General features: G+C 44.4%; 1 protein-coding gene across 1 annotated transcript in view; it reads right to left on the bottom strand.

Annotated features, from left to right (window-relative positions):
• Positions 1-7,453, bottom strand: part of CCDC81 (coiled-coil domain containing 81) — a 377,879-nt gene extending 370,426 nt beyond the window's left edge. The window contains exon 1 of the mRNA XM_029602264.1: positions 7,080-7,453. Coding sequence (XP_029458124.1) covers positions 7,080-7,158 — 79 coding nt within the window. The 5' untranslated portion in view covers positions 7,159-7,453. The remainder of the gene's footprint in view (positions 1-7,079) is intronic.
• Positions 7,454-15,044: the final 7,591 nt, after the last annotated feature.

The following is a 15,044-nucleotide window of genomic DNA, read 5'->3' as shown; positions in this document are numbered from 1 at the left end:
GCTTTGGAAGCTGTGTCAGCTGACCAATTTCACAGCCAGAGTTGATGCCTGGCCACTATCACCAAAGCCACTCCTCTGGCCGAGGTCCGGACCAAATCACAGTCTGCATCTGCTAAAAAGGTGGCAGCAGGCTCCATACCTGCTCCGGAATTCCCTCCAGACTCATCAACCTCCTGAGAGAGAAGCAGACAAGATCTCACCACTAGGTGCAACAGGAGGCAATCTGTAAATTCATTACCACTGCCTCAAAGATTTGCTTAAGAATACCCTCAATCCTTCTATCATGTATATCCTGCAAGGCCGCTCCTCCCTCTAAGGGGATAGTCATCCACTTAGACACGGCAAGTATCAGAGTGTCCACTTTGGGAAAATGAAAATGCTCTCTCACATAGAAACATAGAAATGACGGCAGAAAAAGACCAAACGGCCCATCCAGTCTGCCCAGCAAGCTCCCACACTTATTTTCCCATATCTGTTTCACCGACCATCAAGTTCAGGACCCTTGTTGGTAACTGTTTGATTCTAATTTCCTGCCACCCCCTGCTGTTGATGCAGAGAGTATTGTTGGAGTTGCTTCAAAGGTGAATCATAAGGTTTAATGGTTAAGGGTAGTAACCGCCGCTTCAAGCAAGTGACCCCGATGCTTGTTTACCCAGACTGCACAGATCAATGCCTTGTTGGATGTTGTCTGAATGCAAATCCTCTTTTCCACATTTCCCCTTGCCGTTGAAGCAGAGAGCAACGCTGTATATGCATTCAAAGTGAAGTGGCTTTACTGGTTTAAGGTAGTAACCGCCGCAATAAGCAAGCTATCCCCATGCTTATTTGTTTACCCAGACTGTGTAGTTCAGTCCTTGTTGGTTGTTGTCTGAATGCAAATCCTCTTTTCCACATTTCCCCTTGCCATTGAAGCAGAGAGCAATGTTGGAATTGCATTAACTGTGTGAAGGCTTATTGAGTAAGGGTAGTAATCACCAGGTAGTAGCCACCATTCCAACAAGCCACCCCCATGACACTTCTCTTCATACCCATCCTCTAGCCTTTATGGATTCACAGTGTTTATCCCATGTCCCTTTGAAATCCTTCACAGGTTTAGTCTTCACCACTTCCTCCGGAAGGCATTCCAGGCATCCACCACCCTCTCCGTGAAGAAATACTTCCTGACATTGGTTCTAAGTCTTCCTCCCTGGAGTTTCAAATCGTGACCCCTAGTTCTACTGATTTTTTTTCCAATAGAAAAGGTTTGTTGTTGACCATGGATCATTAAAAGTTTTCAAGTATCTGAAAGTCTATATCATATCACCCCTGCTTATCCTCTCCTCCAGGGTATACATATTTAGGTTCTTCAATCTATCCTCATAAATCATTTTATGAAGACCATCCACCTTTTTGGTCACCCTTCTCTGGACTACCTCCATCCTGTCTCTGTCCCTTTGGAGATACGGTCTCCAGAACTGAACACAATACTCCAGGTGAGGCCTCACCAAGGCCCTGTACAAGGGGATCATCACTTCCTTTCTCTTACTAGATATTCCTCTCTCTATGCAGCCCAGCATTCTTCTGGCTTTAGTTATTGCTTTGTCACACTGTTTCACCGACTTCAGATCGTTTTACACTATCACCCCAAGGTCTCTCTCCTGCTCCGTGCACATCAGCCCTTCACCTCCCATCAAATACAGTTCTTTCGGATTTCCACACCCCATATGCATGACTGCACTTCTTGGCATTGATTCTCAGCTGCCATAACTTCAACCACTCTTCCAGCTTCCTTAAATCCAGTCTAATTCTTTCCACTCCTTCTGGCGTGTCCATTCTGTTGCAGATCTTAGTATCATCCGCAAAAAGACAAACCTTACCTTTTATCCCATCCGCAATGTCTCTCACAAAGATATTGAACAGGACCGGTCCCAACACCGATCCTTGCGGCACTCTGCTTAACACCGTTCTCTCTTCAGAGTAAGTTCCATTTACCATCACACATTGTCTTCTGTCCATCAACCAGTTTGCAATCCAGGCCACCACCTTGGCACTCACTCCTAAGCTTCTCATTTTATTCACAAGCCTCCTGTGCGGGACCGTATCAAAAGCTTTGCTGAAATCCAAGTAGATGACATTGAGCAATCTTCCTCTATTCAATTCCCTAGTCATCCAACCAAAAAAGTCAATCAAATTTGTCTGACAGTACCTTCCCCTGGTGAATCCATGCTGCCTCTGGCCCAGCAATTCTTTTGACTGTAGATAGTTCACTATTCTTTCTTTTAGCAACGACTCCATTACTTTTCCCACCACCGAGGTGAGGTTAACTGGCCTGTAGTTTCCAGGCCGCACTTCTCCAATCACTCGGCACCACTCCTGTTTTTAGGGATCTATTGCACAGGTCATGCAGTGGGCCCGCCAGCACATCTCTGAGCTCCCTTAGTATCCTGGTATGAACCTCATCAGGCCCCATGGCTTTGCCCACTTTCAGTTTTCCTAGCTCTTCCCATATATTCTCTTCTATAAACGGAGTTTCAACTACTCCCCTCCAGTTTCTTGTTAACTAGCGACCGTCCTTCACAACCGTATCTAGGGTGTACAGACCTTCCAATGTCCAACCCCCTTTAAAACTTGCCTCTGGGGCATCCCATTCCAGATCAATCAATTCCTGGATGGCATCACTACTATAAAATATTCCTTCAAACAGAGTCTTAATTCTCAGAAATCTCAAATCCTCTACTTTACACCAGCTCTTCAGCCATGCATTGAAGTTTCTAGTGCAACAAAGCCCATCTTTCATCTTGCAATAGAGTTAATAATCCCTCAGAAAATGCCTCCTCTAATTTCTTGAACTCCTTTTGTACTACATTATTTTATTTCCTAGCCATATCATTTTCCCCTAGTGGACTATGACATCACACTCACTTTCCTTTCTTTTTACTCCATCAGTTCTAAGAGTATGCTTTGTCTTCTGGCTAGCAGAGGATCCTAACAAACATTTAACCTCTTCCAAACCTGTCCCAAATATATTCATCTGATGATAGTATCCACCACTAGAAGTTTTGTGACACTATATATTAGTTCTTTTTTAGAGTGGACCTCCATCTTCAATTCTATATCTGCATTGGATGCCTCTGTGGGACTTCAAATGATTGTCGATGGCTGTAAAGAATTTATATAGCAATATTGTTTGGGGATGGGTCTCTGACACAGCCCTTATCCTACCTGAAACTACTGTATTACACCTATTCTTTTTTTAGATCCATTGTGGGAATAGAAATAGACTTGCTAGCCAGCAATAATAAAGAAGAACTGAACTACAGGCAGGAAAAGGCCCCAGTTCAATCACTAGGCAGAAATAGTGAGTTATAAAAGACAATTCAAAATTATAAAGTCACAAAGCAACTATTTTTCTTTTTTTGGCAGGCAAATATGAGACAGCCTCTCTCATGCATATTCACTGCAGCAATTCTGAAAACCCAGCTGGCTAGGTATGCCTCCAGAATAGGGTTGGGAAACACTGGTCTACAGTACTGAAATAGAAAGGAAACTGGGCATACTAGTTAAGTCCTACAGTCCTTATCTGCTGTTACTGTATGTTCTGTTTCTATATATCATTAAGACTGTTCTCCAGTACTGAAGCTTTATGCCTTCAAAATCTGGCTCCCTAGGCACTACGCCTAAATCCAGGCCTGGGGAGTGCAGAAACAGCACCTTATCAGTGTCAAAGTGTTGAGGTGTTTCTGTCTCAGACCCTGCCCCACCTCCTCTCCTGTCCTGGGATTGGAAGCTTGTGGACGGGGTGGGGGGAGGAGGTGAGACTGCAGTCCAGCTCTAGGCAACAGATCCAGTGTTGCCAGTTGGGCGGATTTCATGCTCAGTTGGACTAGTTTTGGAGATCGGCTATGGGAATTTTGTGGCTTTTGTAGGTTGCATTTTTTGGGCTACTTTTAAGGGCGTGTGCTGGTTTTTGGGCAATATATCATTCAGTCACTGCCCTTGGGACTGGCAAAATACATAGTGGCTTTTTTTTTTCACTTTCAGGCAGTTTTGAAGCTTTTTTTCTTATATTGTATTTGTGACTTTAGTGAATAAGACCTCAATTATGAAGAAATGCCTGAGCATATCTGGAAAAATTCAGCCCACCGTTTTTTTAATGCTGCAAAAAAGATGTATGTACTTGAGCAGGTTGAGGATATCTTCCATATCTGATACTGTCCTGCATAGTTGAATACCTGTACATTGTTTTCTTTGCTTTGTTTTTGTGGGGAAGGGTGGGTTTATGCCTGACTCTGAAATTCACAGCCCAGGGAGAGAGCAATAATCTAAAGCTGCCATAGAATTCACACTACATGGAAATGCCTTTCAAAAGCCCCCTATCCATCAATGTGTGCATTATTTCCATTGCCCATTTTTTAGAGGGCTGTTTTCAATTAGAAAAATGTGCCCTAAGCAGAAAAGCTTGTATGACTCTCTGCTTAAAATATGTACCATTTGATCAACTATGTCAACCTTATTTCCAGAAAATAAGACATCAAGATTAAATCTATTAGACAAAATAAAGGCTACAGATCTATCTATCTTCAAAATTAATTAGTTTGAATTGCCTGCCTGTTCTCTTCTATAAGACTCAGGATCGGATAGCATAAGCACATATACTGGGAGACTTTGGAGCCTAAAAATAATTATTTTCTCATAGACACAAAATGGGATACTCCATTTGAAAATGGATCCCTTCCCTGTAAACCTGGGCAAGTCACTTTAGTACCTGATGCCTTACTTCTCCACATTGTAATTAGGTAATAATGATAAAGGGAAAACAATATTATTCTTCTCCCTTCTCTGCCTTTGGAGGGTGTCCTATCAATTGTTGCTCAATGGATATGTTTTCTGAGGTATTATCATTGTGAAGCACATTATGCTCATGTTTGCATGAAAGATTACTGCAATCATAATTGCAATAGGAAAGTGTAGTGCATGCCAGATAGGAGTATCTGGCTAACTTACGGGCCGATACTGTAAAAAATGCGGGAGAGCGGGCGAGCGCACAGGACACTCTCCTGCACGCGATACAGTAAGTTAATGTATTTAAATTAGGGCCGGCGGTAAAAAAAGGTGCTTGGGACACTAGCGCGTCCCTAGTGCCTCTTTTTGGACAGGAGCGGCGACTGTCAGTGGGTTTGACAGCTGACGCTCAATTTTGCCGGCGTCGGTTCTCGAGCCCGCTGCCAGTCACGGGCTCAGAAACCGGACGCTGGCAAAATTGAGCATCCGGTTTTCAGCCCGACAGCCGCCGGCCAAATTCAAATTTTTTTTTTTTTTTTACACTTCGGGACCTCTGACTTAATATCGCTATGATATTAAGTCGGAGGGTGCACAGAAAAGCAGTTTTCACTGCTTTTCTGTGCACTTTCCTGGTGCCGGAAGAAATTAGCGCCGACCTTTGGGTCGGCGCTAATTTCTGAAAGTAAAATGTGCGGCTTGGCTGCCCATTTTACTTAGTGAATTGCGCGCGCATACCTAATAGGGCCATCAACATGCATTTGCATGTTGAGGGTGCTATTAGGTGCTGCGGGTTAGACACGCGTTTTCCTCCCCTTACTGAATAAGGGAAAACGCGCGTCCAATTGCAGGCTAACAATGCGCTCCGATGGAGCTGTATCGGCCTGTTAACTAGCCTTTCATTGACTAGCCTTTCATTGACGGGGCAAACTGGTGAAACTGGTTATGGGGTGGCTGCCCACTCATTTTAAATTACCCTGACTTATGCGGTAGAAATGGGACTTACACGTGCATGTGTCCACTTAAAATTAAATGTAAAATCACTGCGTCCCTGGGTGTGTGGCAATGCACATTTGCCAAAGTGTGCCTGCGCACGGGTTTGAAAGTTATCATCCCTGGGTCTATGATTTACAGGTTTCTAGAAGGAGCTCTGGTACATGGCCTCCAGCTGAGGACTATCTCTGAAATTACTGAGCTAAGGGATATAAAACAGGGTGAAAAACCTTGGCTAGTTGGAAATTAAAGTTTTTAGCACTGTAGTGTAACAGAAGTTTTTTCTGATGGAACTAGAAACTCATAGGGCCAGAAGGAAATGCTGGCCCTATGCTTTTTTTAGTTTCTGTATAGCGGTTATATCCTGTACTAGGAGCTATAAAATTTGGGCTACTTTTGGGGTAGAGTTTGTGAATGGTTGGGCTATAAAAAATTGTGGCATATGGCAACAGTTCCCCCAATGCTCCAATTCCCTCTGGATCCGAAAGATCTGCTGATGTGAGCCACAGGCAGGTAAGTGAAAGGGACAGAGGCAGGCACAAGAAGAAGAAGTTGGGGGGGGGGGGGGGGAGGAGGAGGGAGGGGAGGCAGGCATAGAGGAGTGAGGGTGACAGTGGAGGAAGGATAAAAGACGGGAGTCACAGGAGTAAGGAAAGTGAATGGGAGCACAGAAGGCAGCAGCCAGGAAAAGACAGAGAAATAGGTCCCAGGGGAAGAAGGGGAAAAAGACGAAAGAAAAAAAGACAAGAACCAAGGAAGAAAGACTGTATGAGAGAGAGAAAATGTTGGAATCCAGCTGGCTGTGCATGCCCTGTGTTTGGGGATGTGAGAAGGTTATGTGTCTGGGAGTGTATGTGTATGAATCATACTGCGTTTATGAGAGACAGCGGCCAAACGATGGGAGATGGTGGGGGTAACCTTGGTCAAGCGTCTTATCCGCCTAAAACAAAACAAAAGGGGGCTTGGAGCCCAAGTGAAGACCCTGAATCGCCTATGGGGTTCAGTTATATTTGGAAAAGGTAGCAAAACACAGCTGCACACCCTCTCAGAACCTCCCTCATCACAGCTCTCTTTAAAGACCATGTATTTGATGTAACCAAATTTGATTTAGAAATTTAAAGACTGCTTTTTTTAGGAAACCAACAAAGCGCTGGAGACCACAAATATTACTTCTTCAGATGCGACGTGACGTTTTCAGACTCCACTAAAGATTCAATAAATAACAGCAGAGAACGCGCACTGTACGGCGCGAGCTGCTTCTTCTTCTGCCTTTTCATGAGTTGAACGAGTGGCTCTTGTTGGGCCCTAAAGGGCGGCAGTGACCTTACCGTCCTCCGTAAGCTTGGGCAACGTGGGGAACCTCTTGCCGCTGCTTCCCAGGGCGCTCGAAGGGAGCGATTCCAGCATCGTCCGATTCTCCCGCCGAGCAGAAGCGCCAAAGCTCTGAGCGTGAAGCGGGCCACAGGCGATTCCAAAGTCTCTGCTCAGCACCCGGGGCTACAGGCACTCACTGCGCTCCGCTCTCCGGCCGCACCGAGCTCGCCGCTCTCTGAAAGTGAATGCGTTGACTGACCGGCGCTCACCCCGTATCCAAGACGCGCCAAGAACTTCAGGCTGTTGCCATGGGAGACGTCACGGCCAAGCTACAGACGGCAATCGGGAGCCCGCGTTGTTTCTGATGAGTAAGCGCTCACTTGTTTGCCGCGGTTTTTCTGTCCCTCTATCGTTCGTGTTCGAGAGTATTAAGAACTGTGCTTATCCCCTTCCCTGCCAGGTCCGAACCCGGCCAAAAGCAATAGAACCCATGTAATACAGTGCGCGCAGCCGAGCACACTATTTAACACGAGGTTGGACGCGGGTTTTGGACTCCCATCCACAACCCCTTATTCTGGGGCCGATCTAATAAGCCCCGCGGCAAAACAGGTGCTAGTTATGAGAGCGGGTTTAAAGATGGCACTTCCACAGGATGTAAACAAAATAAATTATGCAAATGATTTGAGCGCAGAAATCCACACACACATGAAGAAATGCTCATATCTAAGTGTGGTAAGGCCCTATGTAATAAGCGGCGGCATCCGTGCTGAAAAGCCGCGCCTATAATCTGAGCAGAAAAGCAAGCAAATAAAAGAACGGGTCTTCCTATTCTGTGAAAGTACACGCCTGGAATATGCAAATATTTTCATGGGTGATAATTCACACCACATGGCAGCGTGATAGGTGCTTAGCTGGGCACGAATCTGGATGCTCAGGTGCAGAGATTGGTGCTCTTCTGGCCACAAATCTGGTTGCTCAGACACCAAAATAGGCCCTCAGCTGGCCACGAATGTGGATGAGCGGGTGCCCAGAAAGGTGCCTAGTTAATCACCAATCCGAACGTTCAGGCGCTGAGATAGGCGCTCTTCTGGCCCCGTAGCTGACCACTCGGGTGCTGGCATTGATTTTTTACTAGGCAGATTCTGCCTGCCTGTCTTTGGGACTCAGTTCAACTCTCTTCTTCCTCTGCGACTTCCAGGACAACAGCACAAAGTAACAAGCGTAGCACAGCTATGGGAAAGGCAGAGGAGGAGAGGGAAACCCAGCTGCTTACATCTTTGGCTATACTCTCCCACATTCTTCACTTTAACCTGTGGGTGTCTTTTGTCCAAAGAATGCATGGTAGGTAATGATATCACATACCTTCCTAAAAAGCAGATCCTTTTCTTTATCTGAAAAGCATGCCTCCCTCTGCCGCCTTTTCTCCTCCACATTATGGGACCAGCCTGCTGTGGATCCCTACCTCCCTGGCCACTACTCCCTCTCCCATCTCCCCCCTCTTCCACTCTGTACTCTTATCTCTTCCACCCTTTTTCTGTAGGTGAAGAGGGGCAAATATCTTCTGCGCTTCCTTCTGGTGCTGACAGATCTCATGCCTGCAAGCCTCGTCTCTTCTCAGACAGATCTCCCTTCCTGCCTCTGCTTTTGTCTGGCCTACCTTCATTTGTCACTGTTGTACGCAGATATGGACAATGAGCTAGTGCACCTCTTGCCAGTGTGAATGCTTCTCTCACACTTAAGTGCCTGGTCTGTTTCACTCATCACTGCTGTATGTGAGAAATATTTATTTATTTAACATCTTTTTTATACCGACATTAAAGTACACATCATATCGGTTTACATTGTAACGAAAGGTTGAAATTACATGGAACAGGGGAGGGGATAACCGGGAGAAAATGAGTAAGAGAATAAGGGCTCTAGGGAGAGCCTGAAAAAGTCATATTTACAAACAAAAGTCATATTTACAAACATTGATTGTGGGCATGAACATAATTACATGATTACAACTGGGGGGGGCAAGGAGTGGGAGAGGGGGTAGACTAGTCTGGGAAGGCCTGGTGGAAGAGCCATAGTAACCTCACCCCCTTCCTACTACTCCCTTTTCTCTTGGTGCTCACTCTCCCATCCATCTCTTGACTCCCCCCTTTCCTCTTCTCTTATGCACGACTTGCTAATGACAATTTCTCCAACCCCTTCTCCTACCTCCCTTTTGCTCTCAGTGCTCTCTCCCAATTCCCCTTCCTCCCCCCTTCTTCTGTGCAAGACTTGCTAATCATAAATTCTCCACCCCCTCCTATTGCTAGGTGCTTACTCTCTCATACACCCCTTGACTCCCCCCTTCCCCCCTCTGCCATTCCCCCCTTAATCTTCTCTTATGCAAGACTTGCTCATGACAATTTTTAGTTTCAACAATTTGTATTTCAAACATCAAAATGAAACAATCAGCCAGGTCCAGGTGCAGGAACACTTATGCACTCCGGCCGGCAATACAGCTTAATTTATACATCAAAGTTTTAACCGTTCACATGGAAGCACCCCCCAAACCCCCCCCCCCCCCCTAATCCTCCCAGGGGTCATTGTCTATGAGTTCTGTGCCACACCCATAGACGATAAGTCACTGGCACCAAGAATCCATGGAATGAGAAGGAAATCCAAGGCTGTCAATCGTTGAGGATGAGGCTCCGGGAATGATGAGGTAGGGCTTGCACACAACAATCCCAAATACGCAGAAATGCCCGCCGGTGCTGAGGTGATTTCTTCGATGCCAAATTTTGCATCTGTAATAGGTGATGTAAGCCATTACGCCACATCCAAAAAGTCGGTGCCGTGGTATCTCTCCAGACAAGGAAAATCATGCGTTTACCTACTAAACAAGCTTTCTGAAACAATCAAGCATCAGAACCCCTAAATGTAGACAGAGAGATGCAACAAAAGAGAACAGTTTCGGAGAAAGGGCCAAGGAAACTCCCAGAAGAGCCGCTAGATATTGGGATATGCGGGCCCAAAACCTCCTTATAGAATGGCGTGCCCAAAACATATGTGACAGGGTACCCAAGGGCTCACCACATCGTAGACACGCTCCTATGGTGGCAGAAGAGATTTTCGCTAGAAGTTGGGGGGGGAAAGATAGGCCCGCCACAGGAACTTGAACTGTGTCTCTCTGTGGAGCATATATTAACAGAGAGCCTCGAAATGCGTTGAAGGCAAGATTTAAGATCAGCGGGCATAACTGTAAAAATTCCATCCCTCCGCCATAGTGTCTAACACAGCCAAAATGGATTTACCCAAGGGAAGTCTTGCCTCACAAATCTCCTACATTTTTTTGAAGGGGGTGAATAGACATGTGGACAAAGGTGAACCAGTAGATATGGTATATTTGGATTTTCAGAAAGTGTTTGACAAAGTCTCTCATGAGAGGCTTCTAAGAAAACTAAAAAGTCATGGGATAGGAGGTGATGTCCTTTTGTGGCTTGCAGGTTGGTTAAAAAGACAGGAAACAGAGCGTATGATTAAATGGTCAATTTTCACACTGGAAAAATGTAAACAGTGGAGTGCCTCAGGGATCTGTACGTGGACCAATGCTTTTTAATAGGTTTATAAATGATCTGGAAAGAGGTACGACGAGTGAGGTGATTAAATTTGTGGATGACACTAAATTATGCAGAGAAGTTAAATCTCAAGCGGATTGGGACGAATTGCAGGAGGACCTTGCAAGACTGGAGATTGGACTTCCAAATGGCAGATGAAATTTAATGTGCGCAATTGCAAAGTAATGCATATAGGGAAAAATAACACTTGCTGTAGTTACACAATTTTAGGTTCTATCTTAAGAGTTACCACCCAGGAAAGAGATCTAGGTGTCATAGTAGATAATACATTGAAATCGTTGGCCCAGTGTGCTATGGCAATCAAAAAGCAAACAATGTTAGGAATTATTAGGAAGGGAATGGCAAATAAAACAGAGGATGTCATAATGCCTCTGTCTCACTCCATGGTGAGATTGCACCTTGAATACTGTGTGCAATTCTGGTCACCGTATCTCAAAAAGGATATAGCTGGGGGGAGGAGTCAAGTCAAGATGGCAGACTAACGCTTGGCTTGTGCACTCCACTATTGTTTGGCTGTTTTTTTCTCCTCTTGTTATGCTGTATTCTTCTCAGAAGAAACGGGTCAGGGAGAGGACAATGGAATCATTCCCCCCCCAACTTACCTGGACCGATGGACGCACACGTACTCCAAGGGTCAAAACCACCGCAGTCTGAGTCACTGGGAGGGGAGTGAGAAAGAGTCACTTGCCCTCTCTCCTGACTCGTCCACTTTCACACGGCGTTCGGATTCCCTCCTTGAACCCTGCAATGAGAAGAGCTTCAATCCCGGATGTGGTTCAACTGCTTTACTCTATGCTGTCGACGGAGAGATTAACCTTAGTCCCTGAGGAACAAACTCTTGCTTCCATCAACTTGCAGTGGGGAGCTGTGGAAGGAGACAGAGTTATGGAAGCTGGAATGCGGATTTCTGCTCCGTAACCAGGTCTGGAGGCTCAAGGCATCAATATTGCTTCTTTTTTGGTTAAAGCCTCTCATATTCACGCATGCAAGACTTCACATGTATATCATTATTCAAATCTTATAGATGTAAATACAAAAGATGTCGATATGAGGAGTAGAAAAGAACTCAGAACCTCAATACTTGTTTTAACTGGAACAATATGGGCCGGAGTATAAAAGCGTTATGCACGCCGGGCCTATTTTCAAAAGCCCCGGGGCTTTACTAAAGGGGCAGGAAGGGTGCATGGGCGGGGTGGGGGTGGGGTTAGAGACTCCAGGCACAGCAGAGGCCCGCACAAGTTATAAAATCGGGTGTACATGTGCGTGCACCTGGTAGCGCGCGCACATGTAGGCCACGCCCACTTTTTAAAATCTACCCTTATGGTATTTTAAGGTTATTCCAATCATCGGTCTTTAAAAACCACCAACCACCTCACACTTTTTATCCAAAAAAATTTTTGTTCTTTTTTCTGTTTTTATAAAAAAAATTTTTAGTTAATTAACCACGTTCAAGGGATACACAGAACCACGCATAAAGAGATTTTGCGTGTTATGTCCAGAATAATTTTGAACTTCATAACTTTTGAATATTGTGTTTTGTTTTGTTTTTTAAGTCGCTTATCTGAATCTGGGTATATTTTATGAACCTCTTCTTCACATATGTAACCAACTGCGCACAAATGTAACCGTCTGTGTCTCACAATTCTTCTTGTCAGTGGTTATTTTAACCAAATCAAGAGTCTCAAATAGGCTTGTACATGTTGGAGCCAGGAAATCACTTCCTCCAAATAGGAGCCGACCTCAGCTAATGTTTCGCCAATGTGGCTGTCTCAAGGCTCAAACTGCATATTAAACAACGAACTGATTAGTTATATTTTATTGTACAGTTTTATAACGTAAAAAAACTCCTTATTACCTCACTGATTGGCTGCAACATCCTCATCTTTTTCTTCAGCGGTGCTCCACTACTGCAATTTCAACAGCAAAGAACGCTGGCGCATGAGCTTTGTATTTATATATCAGTTTGACCAATGAGATCTCCAAGATTTAAATAATCTGAACTACATAGAAACAATGGTTTGTCGATATTAACCAAATTAAATCAGTGTGTTACTTTACATTCTGCCTATTCTCGATATGCCCAAAGATGCGAACAAAATATATTTCAGCGACCATAATAGACTTAAAGAGGCAACATACTTGCACTTTAGTCTATGACCATGATTGATTATACACCAATTTTTATAAATGTGTAAAGGTTTTTTATGATGTTGAAAAAATTATATAATAAATCTTTGAATATTCAAAAACTGTTGATGTCAAAAGAATTTTGAAAAATTTAAAATAAGGAAACCATTCCAAATCTGAATTGGACATTCTACGAGCGGCGGGTATGGAAATTGCATATACTGCTCCAGGAAAGGACTATGAGCTGCCGATCGTGAAGCCTGCAAAATGGCAAAGAGCTGGGCAAGGGGGCAGAAGCCTGAAGAGAACATCAGGATCGGGAGCTCTGTGGCAATCAGCAGCATCTGCCAGCAAGAAGGATCTTCACCATCACCTGAAGGGTTGTTGGGACTATGTGCTGATTATTTCTACTACAGGAACATTCAGCAGAACTGGAAAATGTAAGGTACTGTCATAAAATATCATATGGATCAAGCTTAGCTTTAATAGGTTAAGCGGTTTGTTTTTACCATTGATAATCTCATCGTGGAACCGGAGAGACTGTGACTGAATGCTTGGATAAGAGGGGGTGGGGGAATTGGATGTACTTTCCTCTATTAGGGGTCTACCCTCAGTAGGGTGACTTTAGACATATGAAGGGACATGGGAGGGGGAAGGGGATATCTGATTTGGTATAAAGTTGGGTTAATAATTTATAAACTTGGTACCAGGAACAATCTAGAGTGCTGGCAGTGAAAGGAGGATAATGCAGTCTGGCTCCAATTAGATTTCTATCCTTTAATGTGAAAGGATTGAATTCCCCAATGAAACAAAAACAGGTATGCAATGAATTGTCCCAGCTTCAGGTGTCGGTGGTATTCCTACAAGAAACTCATTTAAAATGCAGGCATAAGTTACTATGTATCTTTGTTGAAAAACTCAGGACAAATAGAAGAGGTGGTGACAGGAATAAAAGACTATTGCATTGGATATTCAAATTACAAAGTATGTTTCAAACATTTTGAATTTCCTCGCTGCTTTTACAATAGCCTCTTTGACTGGGAAGTTGTGCAGACAGATCACAATATCCTGTGGAGCATTTCTGGGTGCTGCTCCTAGTGCCCTGTGTGCCCTTTCTACAACAATCTCGGTGGATACCTCTTTGGCCTCTCCATCTGCCGTTGCCGACGTTGCGTGCAGTATTGCTCTGCATATAAGTTGAACAACCTCGATTATATTGGCAAATGCCAGTACTTCCGGTAAGCCCCGAATGTGCAAGTTATTTCAGCGTGTGCGATTCTCGATATTTTCCAGCTTAAGTGCCGTGTCTGCATGTAATTGTTGGATAGTTTCAATTTCTTTCTGTAAAGTTTTTATCCACGTGTCTTGTTCCTCAATCTGAACCTCACTATCGTCTACCCGATGTCCCAGTTCTTTTATGTCAGTGCGGAGGAAAGAGATGGCTTTTTGGAATTCATCCGCTGTTTTAATGTCTTTTTTCAAGTCCCGAAACCAATGTTGTAAGTCCCGCTTAAGGATGGGTTCCTCACAGCCTTCCAAGTCCGGGGTCTCTGGCCGCTGTTTATTTCCTGCATCATCTGGGCCTTCTCCCCCCCCATGCTTTCTCTCAAGACCGTGAAATGGGAGCCACAGGCATCGAATGAAAATTGCTGTAAATCCATTGCTTTTTTTCTGGTAGACATGCTCGCTAGCAGTTTTTTGTCTTTGAGAAAGTTCAAAGAGTTTGCTTCCTTGGAACCAGATTATTTAGCTAATATTGCTGAGGTGAGTGACGGAGAGAAGATTTAAGCAGCCATCTTAGTCAGATGACATCACTTCCCCCCTATGATTAGTTTTAAAATGTACCACAAACTAACTTCATTGCATGCCCCCTAGTCCTTCTATTATCCGAAAGAGTAAATAACCGATTAACATTTATCCGTTCTAGATGTGGTGGTAAAGCAGTTGGCTCTGGCGGCATTTCAAATATCTTCAGAATTCCTAGAACCTCAGCCCGAGGGTCGGGAAGCTTTCCTGTTTCAATGTTTAGGAGAGATCCTACTTTTTCTATTAATTTAGCGTAGGATAAATCCTCCGGGAGAATACAGTTCGGGAAGGCCCTCAGGGATATCTGATGGAAAACCTGTAGATGACGAAGGGGACGATGAAGACCATGGTGAATGTGGTGAATCTGGTTTATCCGGAACTGGAAGTAATTTCTCTTTCTGCTTTGGTGACGGGACCAATGGGAGACGTGGAGGAGAG

This window comes from Rhinatrema bivittatum, chromosome 5, assembly GCF_901001135.1.
Source record: "Rhinatrema bivittatum chromosome 5, aRhiBiv1.1, whole genome shotgun sequence".
Taxonomy (NCBI): Eukaryota; Metazoa; Chordata; class Amphibia; order Gymnophiona; family Rhinatrematidae; genus Rhinatrema; species Rhinatrema bivittatum.
The sequence above is the reverse complement of the archived record's forward strand: the minus strand, read 5'-3'. Positions and strand labels throughout refer to the sequence as shown.